The sequence below is a fragment of the Tympanuchus pallidicinctus genome, unplaced genomic scaffold (genome assembly GCF_026119805.1).
Source record: "Tympanuchus pallidicinctus isolate F22 unplaced genomic scaffold, pur_lepc_1.0 scaffold32, whole genome shotgun sequence".
Taxonomy (NCBI): Eukaryota; Metazoa; Chordata; class Aves; order Galliformes; family Phasianidae; genus Tympanuchus; species Tympanuchus pallidicinctus.
In genome coordinates this window covers 3,939,747-3,959,078 of record NW_026294750.1, presented here as the reverse complement: position 1 = coordinate 3,959,078, position 19,332 = coordinate 3,939,747, and the positions used below count along the sequence as shown (strand labels likewise).

The window sequence follows — 19,332 nt, the reverse complement described above, 5'->3', positions numbered from 1 at the left end:
CAAAGTGGGGCTCACACACGCAGGGGGGTTTCCTTATTGCATGCATTCCTCTGGGTGTGAGGCAACAAGGGAAGAAGGGGTTTAATTTTTGCCCGTGTTCTTTCAGCCTTTTCTGAGACAGATCTGTCATAGCAGGGTGGGCAGAATCCAGACCACAAGATGCCCAAGGCTGATACTTATGCAATGTGTAGAAACTGAGGCTGGGCGATTCAAGTGCAGCCGAATTTCTAAGCTGCTCTTCCCACTGCTGCCTTGCCAAGGCTTTACACAACCAGTGGGGTTTTTCGCATCAGCAGCACCATCTCCTTACAAAGAGCTCCAATCCTGCCTGTAGCAAACGGAGGAAACCTCTCTGAATTGAGTGATGCTCTTTGATTTACTACCCTAATTGTGGAGCTATTATTACAATGTGTACGTCTGCACCCGCCTCCCTCTGCCACGCTGACAACTCGAGATGTAACTCAGCGCTTCGGAGGACGCAGCAAGTCAATACACTGCACCTACTTGTCTGATTTACATGTGTTTCAATGGCTGACACCTTTGCATTAATATTGTCATTTAAATATATACATGTTCCCACTGGATTCTTTCTGTTATCCGAACAGAATCGATACCTTTCTTAATTGGAAAACTTACCCTGTCCTTTCTTCCGAGATGAACCGTTCCTGTGTTGGGTGTGGGGATGCCCAGTGATCTGGTGCTCAGTTCCCAGCAGAAACAGAGCTGCTCCGCGTTCAGACAACACTCTCAGACATAGGGGCTGGATTTTGTGTGTGGAGGCAGGAGTTGGACCTTTGTCCCTCCCCCAATTTGGGATATTCTATGATGCTATGGTATACGAAGCAATAAAATATCCACCCTCCACCAGCCCCCTCTCCAAAACTAGAAACACCACCAGCATGTTGCAGCGTGACAATGGCATTTCTCCATGGTGACCTTCCTGGGGACGCCTCCTGCAAGGCCAGTGGGGCTCTGAGGGATGCCTGAAGTCATGCAATGAGGAAGAATCAAGACCATGGCTTGGATGCATGCATGAGCATTGCTGCACTCCCAGGATCCTGAGCAAACTGTGCTCCTGCCTCCATCCGAGCCTCCATCGGGAGGAACCTGTGACATTTTAGGAGCTGTGACAATGACAAGTGGCCTCCCCGGGCTGTGAATCACCCTCCAGAGAAAGCATCCCACCTCCTGCCTGCTGCATGCATCAACAGAGGGTGCAAGCACGGCTGCATGGCCGGGCATTGGTGTGCAGTGGCAAAAGGACACACTGAGAGATGGTGGTGACCACACTGTGATGGAACAGGGTCTGAAAATGGAGGCAGCCAGAGAACAAGGTGACTTTTGCTCTTGGCATACCTTGTGCTGCTGGCCAGTCCCAAAATACAACAGTGACATGGTGACACGGGAAAGGAGGAGCAGATCTTGTGGTCATGGGGCCATGTCCTGGGGCAGCTGGGTCCATGGGAAGGTCTCCTGTTCCTGCAAAGAGCTCCTGATCCTTGAGAAGATCCACTGGCCCTTGGCAAAGCAACGTAGCTGATATTACCTACCTGCAAAGATAAAATTATGTTCATTCTCCCTCTGTGATGTTTCCCATATTAAAAATACGTGATTAGTTAAAGAAAAGAACTCCGGGTTCCACCCTGAATGTTTGTTTGATGAAGGCTGTTGCGTTGCAGCATCACTGTGTCCCAAATGCTCGCTCAGCCCGGAGCGGAACCAGCAAACATCTCATTGCCTGGGAGCTGTTCATTGAAAACAAAAAGTCATTTCGCCCAACCGAAACACGGCGTAGAACTTCAGTTCTTGAGGTCTTTGGAGCCCATTGAGGTTGTGAATATTTCATGGCAGTCTGCTGCAGGATTGCTAATGGAGCCGCGGCGCGGGCCGAGCAGCAGCTCCGGCCGCTCCAACTAAAAGGCTCTCACAGCATCTTTCTTTGACTTGCACAAACAAAAAGGACAGGACAAGCCAAATTAGTGAGCAGAAAGGAAATCAATAGCCTCCTTCGAGCCAGGCGCGAGTGCTTTCAGCTCTGGGAAGGAATCTGTCCTGCTCCCAAGCCTGCTTTGTGCTCCCCACACTTGTCTGTGTATAACTACCAAGTTCCTCCCCAGGTCTGGGCCCCTACCAAGGCATCAGCTGAGCCACTGCATCCCCCTGAGCTGGCCGAAGGGACACAGCTGCGTCCCTGCATCCTTAAGTCCTTCCAAACACGAGACTGAGCTGCTGCAGGGCTCCAAAAGTGCTTTTCTGCGATGCCGATGGAAAGCTGGCTTTGCTGAGCACCAGAGCTCCCCGTGTGACTCCAGGGGAGATGCAAGAGAAGTGATGAGCTTTCCCACATGCTTCATTCTCCTCCAATGATTTGGTTTCCTCGGGTCTGAACCAGGCCTTTCCCATGTGCTCAATGGAGCATCACTTGTCCTCCAGCTCTAGGAAGGGCGATGCTCACCAAAACAGCAGGGGCATAGAACTAATGTTGAAAACTTCTGAGCTTAGGGATGAGAACAGTAAGGGGAGATGGGAGATGCCTGCAGTGGAGATAGCAAAAACCTGCAGGCAGGTTGCCTCTGCCTTGGGGCAGTGGGTGGACCACCTCAGGATCTCATCTCCTGGACTCTATGTTCTTTGTGGTCTCTTCTAACTTGGACATTCCATTCCATTCCATTCCATTCCATTCCATTCCATTCCATTCCATTCCATTCCATTCTTCTTCTTTCCTCATCCCATCCCATCCACAAGTGCTGTATAACATCTGTGTACCTCCCTGTCTATCTGTCCCTGCTGCATGGTGGGTGCTTGGAGACCCAGTTGTGATGTTTTCTACTGGCACAGCCACAGACAGTGCTTCATGGGAAGGAAAAAACAAGGCAGGAGGAAAAGGGCTCTGCAGGAACCATTTCCATCCTCTTGTCCTCCCACACATGAATGCTGCAGGGAGAGATGCAGGCTGGGGCTGCTCAGCTGAGGACCGCCTTCCACCTTGGTTCCTTCATCTTCCAGCCAGGCCAATGCCACCAGTGTAGCTCCATCACTACAAAGTCCCTCCTGGAGATGGCTTTGCTAGGGTGGAAAATTCCTACAAGACACTGTGGGATGAGGTAGGAATTCATTGTGTTATCACTTCCCAGGGGGGTTCTCCATCACTGTGACCTTGCAAGATCATCCCTGATCCAGGTCCTGGTGGCGTGGGGTGGTGACAGGCAATGATGCTGGGCAGGACACGAGGTGCCATGCCCACACTGGGTGGTGGCAGAGCTCTGCCTGCTGCCCTGCAGCATCCTCTCTGTCACCTCATTGCTGTATTTACTATTTCTTCCTCTCCCACCCCCTCTTTTGGGACGAGACAGACTTCCCTGTTTCTATGGTAACCCTCCCCCTCTCCTCTCATTTCTTCAAAGAGGTTTTCATCTGCTTCTTTAGAAAGCTGCTATTTTTAGCCTTGGCATCCCCTGCTCCCCCTCCCCACCCTCTGCTCTCAGCACAAGCTTTCCTGAATGAGCAGAACCCACCCAGGCTGTCCCCAAGCTCCCATGAGGGCTGCATGGAGCTGTTCAGAACCGTGGTCCAAATCACGGCACCTCCCTTCATTTGTGCTTAATTCCTTTGGGGAGTGTGAGGAAAAAGAGGGAAAGCTTTTGTTCTGCAGAAAGACCCCAGGAACATCTGCTGTCCCCATCGCTCTGAGCTGAAGCACGAGCAGAAGGAATCCAAGAGTCAATCGAATCCAAGAGTCAATCGAATAACAGGGCCAGGTGGTATTTAGTAAATGATAACCTTAGCAATCCCATGGGTATGGGCAGTGCTTCTGGCAGGAGGAAACCCCATCTCACCATGTGGAAGAGAATCCTTCCAGTACCCAGCATCTGTTTGAAAGATGAGAACTGATGCGTTAAATCTGAGGTCTCCTTAGGAAGGGGTGGTTTGGGGAGAGGGGAAATTCCCTATGGAAATCTGCAGCATTCTGGAGAAGCCACAGATGGGAAGGCTGGAGAGGAAGAGCAGGAGGGACCCATGGGTCTGAGTCCTGTCGTGGGTTTGGTGTGAGCACATCACCCCCTGCGCATCAGGGATCTTGCGCTGCTTTTCATGCAGGAGCATGTTTGGGCTGATGCCATCCATGCCACCTTCTGCATCTCAGCCTTCGAGACATCCTGTTTTTCAAGGTTGCTGAAGTACCAGACCAGTTAACCACACAGCAACCGAAACTGACAGCTGGGAGCACTGCAGCCCTCAGGGGAACCAATGCAGAAAGGAACAAAACGAGGTCAGGGCAGCCAGGGCCACCAAACCGGCCACCAGAGCTCTGAGCATCCCACGTGGGATCTCCTCCTGCTGCTGGCTCTGGCCAGGATCTGGTTTGCTCCCTGAGCAGCCACTGGGAGACAATTAGGAAACAGAGACACTGAAGATGGTGCAAAGGGATTTTGCTCACCAGCTCCGCTCATCCCCCACTGTGCACCAGCAGCCTCGGTGCTGGCAGCAAACCGAGAGAGAGAAAAAAGCCAAAACAGCACAAAAGCAAGAAGCCGAATGCTGCTTTCCCAGGAACCTGCCCAAATGCAGACATCAGAGGCGGGGGCAGAGCTCAGGCCCCAAAGGAGAACCCTGTGCTGCTCCGTGCACACAGAGAGGCCAGTGGGGTCAGAGCAGATGATTTGTAGAACTCAAGGCTTCAAGTTTCTCCATCATTGCTAAATTCCCAGTCTGAGCCTACCAGCAGCAGGCATGGGCCACTGCTCTGCTGCCAGCCTCGGCCCTCAGCTTAGAGTCTTGCACAGGGCTTGGAGATGCATTCTCAGGAATAGGATTTGCAAATCCACTCAGCTCAAGAGCTCGGTCTGCAGTGCAGTAAAACAATACCTCACTTGCAGGGGCCATTGGATCACGGGATGCAACAGAACAGCACTTTTGCAATGCAATGTGAGCCACCCCAGCAATGGGTGCCCCTCCAGCAACAGATGCTGCGCCAAACCCAGCCTTCCCCACATTGCCTTGGCTTACATCACCCATCTTAAACTCTGGGTTTCAGCTGCGCCAAGGCTCTGCTCACTTCATGGCCCCCAGCTGTGTTCCCCAGAGCAGGAATGTGCAGGTGATTGAAAAGCAAAAGAAACCAGCAAGTTCTGCAGGTCTGCACTGCTCTCCAATTGCTCTCAGGCTGCCCAAGTGCAGACCGGTCCCAGCTGCTGCAGATTAAATGCAGCTTGTACAGTCGTCATTTATTTTTCCATTCTCTCTCACTCTTCAATATTTTTTAGACAAGCCATAACCTAAAAAAGCTCTGAGATTATTTGGCCAAGCTTGCTTTTGGGTGAAGCCCAAAGATGTGGTACAAAGCCAAGGGCAAGGTTTTCAGATGAACTTCAAGCCTCGTTTCTCAAGCTCTCCGCCTGCAATGAGGACAAATGGTTCAGTGCCTCCACTTACATTGGCTTTGCCAAAGTATCACTGGTGACATCCCTTCTTGTGATGCTCACAATGAGAATTTCTAGGCTTTGCTCAGAGCGACTTTGGTCTAAAAAGCGAGTGCAGCTCTCCAGGTTGGTGGGATGGATGGAAATGTGCAAATTTTACCCCATGATTTTGCTGCTCAGTTTTGTTCCACGTTCTTTCACACTGAAAAATGAGCAGTGAGTTCATAGAATCATAGGTTGGCCTGGGTTGCAAAGGCCCACAACGCTCATCCAGTTCCAACCCCCTGCTGTGTGCAGGGTCACCAACCAGCAGCCCAGGCTGCCCAGAGCCACATCCAGCCTGGCCTTGAATGCCTGCAGGGATGGGGCATCCACAGCCTCCTTGGGCAACCTGTTCCAGAGGTATCTCATACCCCATCCCTGTTACATCCTTGGACCCCCAGCATCCCTCCTTTCCCATCTCACCGCCCATCCCCATCACTGTGGCACCACCAGAGATGTGTTTCAGCCGTTTTATTGAACTTTGCGTATGAAAGAACAGTTTTGAGTCCTAATGAAAAAAATAAACAAACAAACAAACAAACAAAAAAACATTTAAAAAAATAAGTTTGACATCAGGTAAAAAAAAATCCACACGACCAGAAAATAAAAACCCAGAAACCCACCCGTGTGGAGCTGAATATGCAGCCCACAGCACAGTGGGGTCTCCAGGACAACAAGATGTTTGTTTGAGCATCAGATCAGCACCGATGGAATAAATTGAAACGTGGGCCACACAGCTCCCTGGGCAAACCAAAACGAAAAGGAAAGCAGAGCAATGAGGCTGAGCTTTGCATCTCCAGCCACAAATGGTGTCGTTTCTGCAAAGCCTGGCTGCTCTGGGTTTGGCCTTCGTGCAGAGAAAGCCACTGGGTTGTCAGGGGGGTGTGTTGGGTTTCAGGAGGCAGGATGTCACTGCTGGAATGTCTCTGTGTGTGTTGATGCTGAGATAGTCCTAAGGACTCCTCATCACCAGCCAAAGCGCTGCCTGATGACATGGAAAGCAACGTCAGCATTATACCCAGCCAGGAAGGAATCATGGAAACGAATTGCATAGTAAATGATGGGGAATGAAGAAATCAAGACCTCCTGTGTGAGAGGTGGATGCTTGGTCAGGTTCCCCTCTTGCAAAGCTTCGGGACCTCAGGTCCTATAGGAAGAGCCTATTCTCCCTGGGAGGAGCTCAGTTTGGCCATGGGAACACTCCTTCCTCTACAACAACAGTTTTCCTCCCTACACACCAGGTTGGGTGCGACTTTCAGACATCACTCTGTTGGCACCCAAACGAATGACTCAATCCCATTTCTCATACACCAGTGGCAGGTGGATGGTAGCAAACACCATTTTGACTAAAACTGCCCCATTTCAGGTACTGGGCCACAACTCCACGCCATTGCTACTTCTCCTCTTAATAGCACGAAGGCTCAGATGTGTCAACGGCTTTTCTAGAGGCAGGAAAGTCGTCCTGCCCCCAAACATTCTCTGAAATGGCACTGCTGCTGGCCTGGCCTCGCTGTCATCAGGGACAAAGATCTGGAAAACAGCAGAGAAGGACAGCAGATCTCAGCCCATTCCTTTGGAAGATGCACTGATGTTTCATGCTTGAAAAGAGAAAGAAATCAACGCAGGGTGATTTCCCCGTGTCAGAGGTGAGCAAAGGCACCGCATTACAGAGCAGTGCAACAGGAGAAGCAAGAGGAGGAGCCATGCAGACCTCCAAGGCTGTACAGAGGAGAAAGACCCTGTTCTTCAATTTTAGAAGAATTCAGTGGCAGCAGCAGCACTTGAACACCTTTTGGATAACATCCGTGCCTCTTTCAGCTGTTATCCATGAACGTCACCCCAGTGCCTACAGCACCCTGGGGCCCTGCCCTACAAATCCACCAGGAGGGGGCCTGTGGCAAAGCTCCCTTGCCATCGAGCACACTGACATGGGAAGAGAGAAGGGCTGCAGACAGCAGGAGGAGCTCAGACGTGTTTGGCGTCTCAAGCGCTGCACAGCTTCCTCAGCATCTCTGAGCGTGGCTTTGAAGGGCTATGAATAAAGATGAGCAGCCTGCAGTCGGATGATTATGGGAATAAATACATGCTATTTTTTGGGGGGCCTTCTCTTGCTGTCAGCCATCATTAAATCTCTCCCTTTTTTTTTTTTTAAATACATTTTTAATTTCTCTTCCCTTGCCAAAATCTGGCTCTGCCTTCAAAATGACATTTCTGCATGGCTGTCCTGCTATGGTGGTTGTCTATAGAACACACAGGGTTATCTTTGGAGTCATGACAATGCAGACAATACACCGGACCAACAATTAAAGACTATCAAACTCTTGCTTATTTGGAGAAAGCACACTAACAATTAGCCAGGTCAGCAATCAAGCAAAAGAAATCCAACAGCATGGAGAACACGTGGGCTGAAGGGCAGTTTTGTTGCCGGAGCTGATACGTACAACACTGAGCACGGGTTGAAATTTGGTGATTTCCAGATTTGGAGATGTCACAGAGTCACGGAATTGAGTTGGAAGGGAGCCTTAAAGGCCATCTGGTCCAACTGCCTGCAGTGGATGGAGACACTCAGGGCGTCCATGGGGAAGGTGAGGAGTGGGGAGCAGAGCTGCTGGCACCCATTGGGGCATCACTGCTTCAAAGCCCAGCAGGAGGGCTCTGCTCTTCCCATCCCATCCAACCCCAAGCAGAGAGATGCTTTAACACAGAGCTCATTGAAAACGGACGAGGCACAACCACGGCGCGCACACGCACAGCTCGTAAAAAAACCTCTGGGTAACACAGCAGTGAGAAAGAAAAAATAACTTCTGTACTGATACATTCCATCCCCACTTTTAAGGGCTACTGTTTAATGTTCCAAAAGAAACTAAATTCAACACCTCTGGGACCAGGGTTTCCCGAGAGGAAATCAGCTCTCCTCCTGCCCACAGGGTCCCATCTCATGGGGTGCTGGGCTGTCTGCAGCCCCAACCCCCCCCCACAGGCTGCTCTCCCCTATGGGATCACTGCAGATTTGTTTGTTTGATCCCTTTTGCACCCTCAGGACCAGGCTAGGTGATGCAGGACGGCTGCAAACCTATCGTTCACAGCTGTTTTGCAGGGCTGGATGTGACACAGGGCCCTCCCATCCATCACAATGGAAAGAGAGCACCGCTGGGTTATTTGGGGCTCACAGGGATGGAAATGAGCTCAGCCCTCGCCCCCAGACACTGGACAGCATTTGGCATTCATTCCAGTGCTGGGGAGCTGCAGCCTGATGGGAGGACACGGCTCCCACCGCAGGAGGCAGGCAGGGATGCCTTTGGTGCAGCACGAACCTATTTATAAGGAGCACATACAGGAAAGCCAGAAAAAATAGAACAGAGCTTGTTCACTTCCTATGACCAAAACCAGCCTGTGTCACTGGGAGCACAGAGAGCAACCCACGTGCCCCCATTTTGCTCCCACCCCAAGCAGAACACTTGCACAGCCCACCGGCGGCTCTGCTCAGCATTTCCCTTCCGATTGCTCAACCTTCCAAGAGTTTTTTGTTCTTCTTTTTTTTATAACAAGAAAGAAAAAAAAAAAAAACACAAAATCCCAAACCCTGAAATAACATCCAACCCATTTCCACCACCGTCTTTCTTTCTTTTTTGTTTTTCTCTTTCCTGGCTTGGCGCCGTCTCATCACGTTGCATAAAGAATCTCCCATCCATAATGCACTTGTGAGTCGAGGTGAGGAGCAGGTCGGGGCGGGGAGCTCCATCCATCAGTGAGCGCCATCTCCTGCAGAGGTGTCTCATCCCCAGGCACGGTCCTGAAGCTCTCACACTGAAGCTTTTCTGCTCTCTGTTGGGCAAAGAAAAAGCAGCGTTGGTGCACAGCCTGGCTTTGAAAAGGAGCAGCGCGTCGTTGTGGTTTCAGCGCAGAGCGGGGTGGATGGCACACATTGGTCCCCTCGGACGACTTCAATCCCCATTCCCCAGAAATGAAAAGCAAAATTTTGCTAATTAAAATCGTTTAACGGACTGAATGCAACGCAGCTGAAAGAGAGCTAAAGCTAGGAAAAGATTCATTAAGCATATTCTGGCTCTTAACTATTCGCTCACGTTAACGGCAAGTTGCGAATCCAATCCAAAATAATTACCGTGAAGTGAGTCTTCCTCATCACATTTTTCTCTTAATCAAGCTGAGCTCCTGAAGACCTGATATGGTATTAAGCAACTGGCTGAGCTGATAGCTGAGAGCAGGGGCTGATTGCTGAGACCCAGCCTGAGATCCACCCTCTGTCCCACCCTCTCCATCACTCCCATTTACCCCCAAAAATGAACACCTCCCTCCATCCCACAGCTGGGAAACGGAGCGCTGCTCTGCCCACCCCCAGTGGGGATTTGAGCTGGGGGGACGTGGCACTGAGCGCTGAATGGATCCCAAGCGCTGGCCCCTGGGTGCTGATGTTTGAGAATTAGTAATGCTTCTGATGGAGAGGTTCGTTAACTATATTAAAACCAGCCTGATGAGTGCTAATGAGCGCTGCCACCAGATCGGGTGACGAGAGCTGGGTGCTTCGTTAGCGGGAAGGATCTGTGTTAACAAACTAAGTACTAACGAACCTGGATCCACTTCTCCCAGCCCGGCCATGAAGCCTTACCCTACAAGAAGCCAATTTTCCCCACATGAGCCTGTTTTACCCAAATGGCTGAGCCTGGAGCCATCCCATACACCCGGATGGGAACCTCAGCCCAGCACGGGCTTAACGGATGCTGAGCAATGGGCAGAAATGCAGACACAGCTCAGGTTTCCCAGCTCTTCTGGGTGCCCCAATGCCTTTCCAGGACGTATCCCTGTCCTCGTGGACAGAACCTCCAAACCCTCAATCTAATGATGTCATTATTCCACTGAGTTCAGCCAGAACAGTAGTGGGAGTGAGGTCAGAAGCATGCAGGAGATGTTGCTGCTCCGGCTCCTGAAGGGATGCAGATGTATTCCCAGCACACAGGAATGATGAAATCCTCCCCCCCTCCAACAGAAGCAGAGGATGTGAAGCAGAAGCTACAGAAATCAGAGGTTGTTCAGTTGGTGGAGCCAAAGGATTTGGGGCCAAGAGGTGGGAGTTGGCGGAGCGGCTCGAGAGACTGCGTGCACCGCATCTTCCTTGAGCCCTGGACCCGGGGGAAATCTGGGACTGGAAAACAGCTCCTTCTGAGCCAAATCCTTAAGGGATAAACAAAAAGGATGGGTCTGTCCGCCTTCCTCTCATCCCAGAAAATACGTTGGAATGGCTGAGATTTTGAATACAGAATGAAAGTGAGGGTTATAATTGATGACACACAATGCAGCTCTGGGGGAAATTGGTTTTATCGCATTAACTTGATGAGCTCTTCTTACTGAGCTCCAGGTATGGCTGACAGAGGTGTGTGCTGTTGTAATGCACTCCTGCAAACGAGCTGCACAGCACCTTGGTTATGAAAACGGAGCAACAAATGCACAGAGATCTCAGGAGAAATGAGGCATGAGGGTGGAAATGCAAGTGCAGAGGTGCACATCCCCCGTGTCTGCAGCACAGGGAATCCCATTTCATGGACTGCAACCTCCACAGCATCCCCAGCCACACAGCAGTGCTGTCAGCTCCTTTTTTTTTGCTACCACAGGGGCAAACAGCAAAACACATCTTTCTGCAGACACAAAAATGCTTTGCAATGCGTGCTTTCATCTTTTCCATGCTTCACTGCAGCCTTTGGGTTCTCATAAGAGCAAAACCCGGAGCAAAGGCGCTGCTGCAGGAGCCCCACTGCACCCCAGCCACCACTGATCAAACCATGACACAACCCAAAAGGATTTTCCATATCTGCTATGCAAGAGGCGAGCAAACAGCTGTTGCTGGTCAGCATCAACACAACTCCGAGTGCACTTTGCTGCCTGGAGAGCAAGAGCAGAGATAGCCAGTGGCTGATGCAGTCATGCACATCCGCACCAAGTCTTCCCACACACTACGTGTAAGGATGCTAAAAATGAAGTGCAACAAATGTGGAAGAGCAACAGACGTGACGGAGCTTCAGAAAAGCATCCGAATTACAAGTGGTGAGGAAATGAATCACTGCAGAACCAACACAGCACCGCTGATCCGGGGGGCTTGGTGTACAGAGATGGTTCCCTCTGCGCAGAGGTGAAGAGCAGCCAGAGGGAAGTATTTGAGCAGAGTGACAAGCTGAATGAGATAGGAGACAGGTTTTAATTTACTGGAGCATGTCCTGCTTCATAAGAAGGAGAAAAGTGATGGTGCCCTGCAGGCACATCTGTGTGTGAAGGTTTCCCTGTCCTCCTGCAGAGCATCCTCACTGCTCTGCCAGTAATGAGACATGGATGGGCCCCTGAAATGGGGGGATCTCAAAAAGCAGCTCCTCGTTCACAGAGGAAAGGCAAGCAGGGGCTCGTGAGGGATTTTCTCAGAGCATTTTTGGCTATTTTGAATAGCCAAAAATTCTCCAGCTGAAAGGGCAGCGTGGGACCCCGCTCCCATCCCTCTTCCGCACGGAGAACGGTTCTCATGAGCAAAAAATGCTGTTTGCTCTCTGCTGCTGACAAACAGCAGGAGCACAGCAGCCCTGACGCCTTCCAGCACAGAGCAGCAAACACGCGTCCCGTCAGGAGGGATGAATATCGCACTGACGGAGGCACCATTACTCATTTTCCTGCTCAGAAAGCCAAGTTTGGGAGAAAAAGCTCTCGGCTGTGCCTGGGGCTCTGTCCTACGAGCTGCAGAGCCCTCACTGGGGCTGCTCCGCTGGGCTCCCCCCAGGAGCAAACGTTCCCAGTGCAATGCAAGGGCAGGGCAGCTCCATGCCGTACCCTAAGAAAATCCTCCATCAGTGCCCACCCAAATGCTGTTGTCCCCCCACTACCAGGGGAGGGATTCCCAGCACAGTGAGACGCACAGATGTCCCCAGATCCACAACACCCAAATGTTCCCAGCTGCACATCGCTGCCCAAAGCCATGAACTGGGGGAAGACCCAGAGCAGAGAAAGGTGAGGATGAGCAGCACCAGCTCCGTGGCAGTGAAGGAACGCACAGGATTCGCTCTCCCCATGGCATCCCACAATGTCCTCAAAACACCAATTTCCCTGCACCCGTTGCCCACACTCGTGCCTTGGCACAGGGGTGCCATTGCTGAGCTTTCCTTCCCCTACGCAAAGTGCATGAGACTGAAAGGCAGAGCGCTGCCAGGTGCGATCCCACACCGTCTGCTTGCACCCTATTGCTTTGCACCACAGGTTTGCAGCCTGTTAAAGCATTCAAATATGGAGAAAGGCACTGCCTTGCGTCGGGCTGGGCTGTGCTTGCACATAGATATGCATATTTTAAAAGCTTGGCAGGAAGAGGGCTCCAAACTACACAATTGAACAGATTTCATGCAGAATGCCCTCCACACACACAAACCACCAGCAGCACCCAACGCTCTGCTCTGCCAGGACACCCCTTAGCAATGGGTGAGGGCTGCTTCCCTTCTGCTGGGGAAGCCGCTGATCTGCCCTTTGTCCCCACTAAATTGTTCCTAAATTGGGGATGAAAAACAACCAGCAGCTTCCTTTGTCCCTTTGTCAAGGGACAGAACGGCAACAATTGCCCAAAGAAATCCGACCCTGCAGGAGGAAAGGGACACCCCAGCCCTGCTCTGTGACCCCGGAGTGGGACAGATCCCATCCCCCTGAAGGGCATCTGCTGTGCTGGGAAGCAGTGAACCTTTTCGGAGGATTCCAGGCCACAAAAGTGTAAATAAGCAGGAGAAAAAAGTGAGAAAAGCATCAAGCAGAAAGGCCAGGATGGGGGGAGGGGGGTTCCTGTACCAAAGCTGATGCACCCATGGGTAGGCAGAGACCCTATGGTCCCCTAAGCGCCACCAGCAGCCCAGGGTAACACCTGTTTTGAGGCAAGCTTCACAGCCCAGTGTGCTCTGCTGTGCCTGGAGCAACGGCTGCAGCAGCACTAACACACAGCGGATGCACGCAGAGAGGCAGCAAGGGCGCATGAAGTGGATGCACGCTGCAAGGCAGCAAAGAAACACACACGGATGGAAGCTGCAAGGCAGCACAGGGCTCTCCATCCCCACAGGCTGCCACGGAGCAGTCTGGCAGCACTTTGCAGCTCCTGGCAGGACGCACTCGGTGGAGCTGTCAGACCGCGCGCACCGAATGGCACCCAGCAAGACTGACAGCACGGAGGGAAGGAGCAGACAGAAATGGGGCAGAGCACAGCAGGGATATCCCCGTTTTGCTGCTTGCTGCTCCCTCTCCCATTTCTGTGCGTGCCTTCAGCGCTTTGACGTTTTTCAGCAGTGCCATTCAAGTGCTTGAAAAACTACGGCAGATGATCCGGCTTCCTTAGCGCCTCTGTGATAAACCTCTTTTTTGCTGACAGTAAAATGTGTTTGAAGCTCTTCTGCCCCCACTGAATGAGGCAGGGAGCAGCCAGGAAAGCAAACTAATGACTGGTGAGGTTTCTGCTTATTTAAGTGGCACGGAAACTGAGAACTGTGTGTTGCTGTTTCCAGGCACACATGTGGTTTCCGTGCCGGTGCCATCCGTGCAACTGCCACAGCAAAAATATCACAACGAAACTCAGCGAGGAGGGGGGAGAGCTCCCACTGCCCTGAGCTCCAACCTCCCTTTAGGACGGGGCACTTAGAAAAGCTTTGATAGCCATCAGAAGGGAAAGCTCGCAGCTGGCTGTGACAGCTCAGCCTGCTGGCAAAGGTGCCTGGGGGTTCCCTGCTGCCCCGTGCCCTGGGATGCTGTCAGGGTGAGGGCTGTCAGCTCTGTGTGGCTGCAGAGCATCGCCCTCTCCGTGGTCACAGCAGATCCTCTGCTGGGGAAACTGCTGCAGCTCCAATAAAGCCATCAGATGCCATTAGTGAAGAAGCTGCTCGGATGTTTCCCGTTGGTGCTGAGGGTTTTATTCGCTGGTTGGGGTGCTGGGGCTGATGGGCAGTGTGAGGTGGCGCAAACCATCCCAAACGCTCTTCAAGTCTGGAGGAATTCCCAGCAAAATTTCCAGTTTCAACAAGGTGAAAATCCTCCCTTCCATCCCCTCAGGAAACACATGGCTCAGCCAGGTTGGGCTCCAGGTGTCTTTTGTCTTTGCTGGCATTCCTGTGCACTCCCCACCTGACAAACCTCTTTGTTCTTACCCCAAAACCAATTGGGACAGAGCAGGGCCCCACCAGCCCCACCTGCGACCAACCCAGAGCACCAAAACACTGCCACAACTCTTCTCTTTTTGCACAGTTTTGGACAGATCCCTGCACAGAGCAGCACAGCTTTCCCCCAGCATTGCTCACCCAGAGCTCAGTGTGCAACACCAGAAAGCAAAGTGAGAAGCACACAGAACTGGAGGAACCTTAGGATGCTGCCATCCCATTACACCCAAAGTGCACGAAGACACACGAGGGCAGCAGGGGAAGCTGGAAAACAACACCACGCAGAAGGAAACACGAGGTTTGTTCCAAAAAGCAATGATGCAAACAAAAACCTCTCCCCCCTTGCAAAGCTCACCTGATCCCATCAGATGTCCTGCAGCCCCCGATGTGCACAGAAGGATGAAGGAGGCACATTTTCCCTGGCGGCTTTGGGCTTACATTGCAATCTTGCTCTTTCTAGCTCTGCATTTGTCCCCCTGGTTTCCGAAGGCTGCCGAGCTTTCCCTGCTGAGCTTTCATTTCTGCCCTTGGAGGACAATTTGGGGTTTTGCTCCGGGGTGAGGTGAGCGCGGTCCTTTCTCCACTCGTGCCTGCAGGCTCCCATATCTCACTGCCAAGGTCTGAACTCCTTCGAGAGGGAGAGGAGGACCTGGGGAGTGCTTATTGCCTACGAGCGGGTGTTGGGGTGCAGGGATGGGCTGTAGGATGGGGTGCGGATGGGGGTGCAGGATGGGATCCCAGTGCGGTGCAGAGCCATGGGATGGTGGGGCTGGAACCATCTGGAAGGGCTTTGGAGGGAAGGGTGAGGGCCGAGGGGGGGGATGGGAGAAGGGATGCCATGACAACCTTTTGGGGTTTCCCAGGAAACCAGGGTCGCCATAGCAACTGCATCACTCCGGTCCGAATTAGTGACTTCCGCTGGAAGGCGTGCTCACCACTTTAATCTCCTTGCCATAAGCAGCTGCATCTCTCCCAGACGCGGTGCAAAAGGTGGAAACATCCCTTTGTTTGCAGCTCGGCAGCTCAGCCCTCGTGCATCCACCCCATCCCGCTCCTCCCGCTGCAGCACACGGACCCACGGATCGTGAGCTGGGTGAAATCATGCCCAGAGCTGCAGGGGAAGGGAATTAAGGGTAGAAAATAAGGGGGGTCGGTTTTTAGTCTGAACCGATTGCGCTCGGCTTGTGATCGGATGAGAATGTCATAAACGATCTATCGGGGGAAAAAAGGGGATCCGCGGCGCGTCCCTAAGGGCGCACCGCCTCCCAGCATTAAGCACCGTTTAACAACCTGCTAACGGAGACCGTGCGAAATTAAAGGCTTGTTTCCTCCCAGCCCCCTTCCAGAGCTCGGCAACATGTTTTCCTCGTCTCCCCACCCAATCCGGGGCCGCTAATCCAACAAGTGAGCTTATGTGATGGAAGGGAAATGGGCTCCGCACCGCCTGCAGGGAAGGGGGAGCAAACCAGGAGCAAAGCGAGACGTCCCCAAAAGCCAGGAAACAAAGGCAGCCCTGCAACACGTTGCAGAACAGACACCCGCTCCAGCGGTGCCATTTGTCTTCATTCTCCTTCTCCGGACCCATCGGCCGTCCTCTTTTCTTTGGAGAATTTTAAATCCTTTTCGGATCTTTAGAAAGGAAAAAAAAAACCAGCAACAAAAATCCTACAAAAATAAACGTATAAAACCAAGGGCGCACACAGACGGACGATGGTGCATGTTCCACACAACACCAAGTACACACGGTCACTTTTGCATCGTTATTGTTATTAATTGTTATTATTATTATTATTTTTACCACATCCTCGGGTTTCGCTGCCGCTCTGTGTTTATTAAACATCCGTAAAGATCTTTTTGATGTTCACACAGTTGGGATTGTTTGTGGTTGTGCAGTTGCCTGTCTTAAAGGCAGCCTGTTTGAATGCACTGTGGTTGATTCCCCCCTCCTCTATCACCATGTACTCGGATTTGCTGAGGGTGGAATTGCTGCGTGCCTTCCTCATCTCTTCGGTAGATGAGAGGTGCTGGCAGCTTCCAACGTGCATGTACTGGGCTTGCTCCTCACCTTCTGTTTCCCGGTGGTAGAAATAGTTGAAATTGGAGACTATGACGGGCACGGGCAGGGCGATGGTCAGCACCCCCGCGATGGCACACAGAGAGCCCACGATCTTGCCCCCGATGGTGATGGGGTGCATGTCCCCATAGCCCACTGTGGTCATGGTCACCACGGCCCACCAGAAGGCGTCAGGGATGCTGCTGAAACCCGAACTGGGGTCATCGGCCTCGGCGAAGTAGACGGCGCTGGAGAAGAGGATGACGCCGATGAAGAGGAAGAAGATGAGCAAGCCCAGCTCCCGCATGCTGGCCTTGAGGGTCTGCCCCAGGATCTGCAGCCCCTTGGAGTGCCGGGACAGCTTGAAGATCCGGAAGACCCGCACCAAGCGGATGACTCGGAGGATGGCCAAGGACATGGCTTGCTGGCCATTGCCTTGCCTCTCTGCCAGCTCGGTGCCCAGCGTGATGAAGTAAGGAATGATGGCCACAATGTCAATGATGTTCATGATGTTCTTGGAGAAGGTGGCCTTGCTGGGGCAGGCAAAGAAGCGCACCAGCAGCTCAAAGGAGAACCAGATGATGCACAAAGTCTCCACCACAAAGAAAGGGTCGGTGAAGGACGACACCATGGAAACGGCCGAGGATGAGGAATTGGTGAAGACATCGGGTGGGAGAGGGCCACCACCCGTCCCAAATGTCCCCCCGGTTCCCTCGTAGTCGTGGTCATCCCTGAACTCAGGCAGGGTCTCCAGGCAGAAGATGACAATAGAGATGAGGATGACCAGCACGGAGACGATGGCGATGCCTCGGGCCGGCCCGGAGCTCTCAGGGTACTCAAAGAGCAGCCAGACCTGGCGCTGGAACTCCTTCTCGGGGAGCGGCCGCTGCTCCTCCCGAATGAAACCCTCGTCCTCCCGGAACTTCTCCATGGCCTCCTCCCCCAGCTGGTAGAAACGAATCTCCTCGGAGAAGATATCAATGGGGACGTTAACGGGTCGTCGGATGCGCCCGCCCGACTGGTAGTAATAGAGGATGGCGTCGAAGCTGGGCCGGTTCCTGTCGAAGAAATACTCGTTGCGCAGGGGGTCGAAGTAACGCATCCTTTTACGGGGGTCCCCCAGCAGCGTCTCGGGGAACTGCGCCAACGTTTTCAGCTGAGTCTCGAAGCGCAGCCCCGAGATGTTGATCACCACCCGCTCGCAGCACTCGTGCTCTCCGCTGACCTCCGCGGGATGCCCTGCGGGGCCGGCGGCGGGCGGCGCGGGGTGTTCGTAGCGTTCCCCTCCCAGCAACGGGTGCGGATGCTGCGGTTCCTCCGGCAAAGGGTCCCCGGCGCCCCCCACCACCGTCATGCTGCCTTCCTCCGCCTCCTCGCCCTCTTCTTCCTCGTGGCCGGGGGGCGGCTGCGGGGCGCCGGGGGGAGGCTGTTCGGTGTAGCCCAGGTTGTGGTGGCTGCTGTTGGGGGGCCGGCCGGCGGAGGAGGCGGCCGGAGAGTGCAGCAAGCTCCGGCGCTCGTCCATAAAGGTGTGGGGAGGAAGGGGGAAAGGGCGAGAGGAACGGCGAGGCGGCGGTCGGAGCCTCTTCTTCCTCTTCTTCCTCCTCCTCGGGGCGGAGAGGGAGAAGCAGCCGCCCCGCTCTCGGCTGCCGCGGCTCTGAGCGGCGCCGGGCTGCGCTCAAAAAGTCCGCCCCCAGCGCTGGCACCGCCTCGCCCCGCCGCTCCCCGAACCCCCCCGGCACCGCCCGGTTCGGGGACCCCCGGAGCCCCGCGGAGCGGCTCGCACCGTGCCCGGGGTGCGGTGGGGCTGCGGCGGGGAACTGCCGGAGGATTTGGGGGCTGGGAGCAGCGGGGGGAGTCCTGAACGGCAGGGCGTGTGTGTGTGTGTGTGTGTGAGCATGTATCCGTGTGTGTGCCTGTGTATGTGCACGTATGTAGGTGGGTGTGCATGCCTATGTTCGTGCATGTGTGCACATGCGTGTCTGCATGTATGTGTGTGTGCCCGCGTCTGTGCACATGTATGTGCATATGTGTGCATGCAGGCGTGCATGTGTGGATGCTTGTGTGCATGCACGTGCATACATGTTCACATGGGTGTGTGCATGAATGCCCATGCGTGTGTGAGTGCATGTGTGTGCATGTATGTGCATGTGTGTGCATGCGTGCACATGTTCATGTGTGTGTCTGAGTGTGCGTGTGCAACCCCACAGCAAACTCAATGCAGAAGTGAAGCTGGCTCAGCCCTCCCATAAAGGCAGTTGCAGTCTTTCCTGCAAGGAAGCTGGAAGGCTCTTCTCAATCAATCTTTTCAGACAAATAGTTCACTTTTGGTCAAATGGGATTTTTTTTTTTTCCTGCAGAAAGCCTTTCCTGCAGAATCCCAGTGCTGGCAAATGCTCCATCCCCACAAGGCTTACACAGAGGGGTAACTCGAGGCCAACCCCCCCACGGGTCCCTGTGCTCCCAAACCCCATTGATCGCTCTCCAGGAGCGCTCCTATCCTCAGCCCTGTGCCAAGAGAGGCTCTGGGAATTCAGAGGGTTCCTGGCTGGGGAAAGGGCCTGACCACATGGGTCAGGGATGTGTTAAGGGCATCCCAATCCCATCCCACCCCAACAGCCCCACTGCAGAGAACGTGAAATCCTCACCA

At 53.2% G+C, this 19,332-nt stretch overlaps 2 protein-coding genes across 2 annotated transcripts in view; one reads left to right on the top strand and one right to left on the bottom strand.

Annotated features, from left to right (window-relative positions):
• KCTD20 (potassium channel tetramerization domain containing 20) overlaps positions 1-19,332 on the top strand; it is a 130,722-nt gene that overhangs the window by 42,303 nt on the left and 69,087 nt on the right. The window lies entirely within an intron of this gene.
• On the bottom strand, positions 7,586-18,358 carry LOC128088182 (potassium voltage-gated channel subfamily A member 3-like). Its single transcript, XM_052698443.1, has 2 exons — positions 14,988-18,358; positions 7,586-9,287 (listed from the first exon to the last, which is right to left on the bottom strand). The coding sequence occupies exon 1, from the start codon at positions 18,205-18,207 to the stop codon at positions 16,465-16,467; it is 1,743 nt and encodes a 580-aa protein (XP_052554403.1). The 5' UTR covers positions 18,208-18,358; the 3' UTR covers positions 7,586-9,287; positions 14,988-16,464.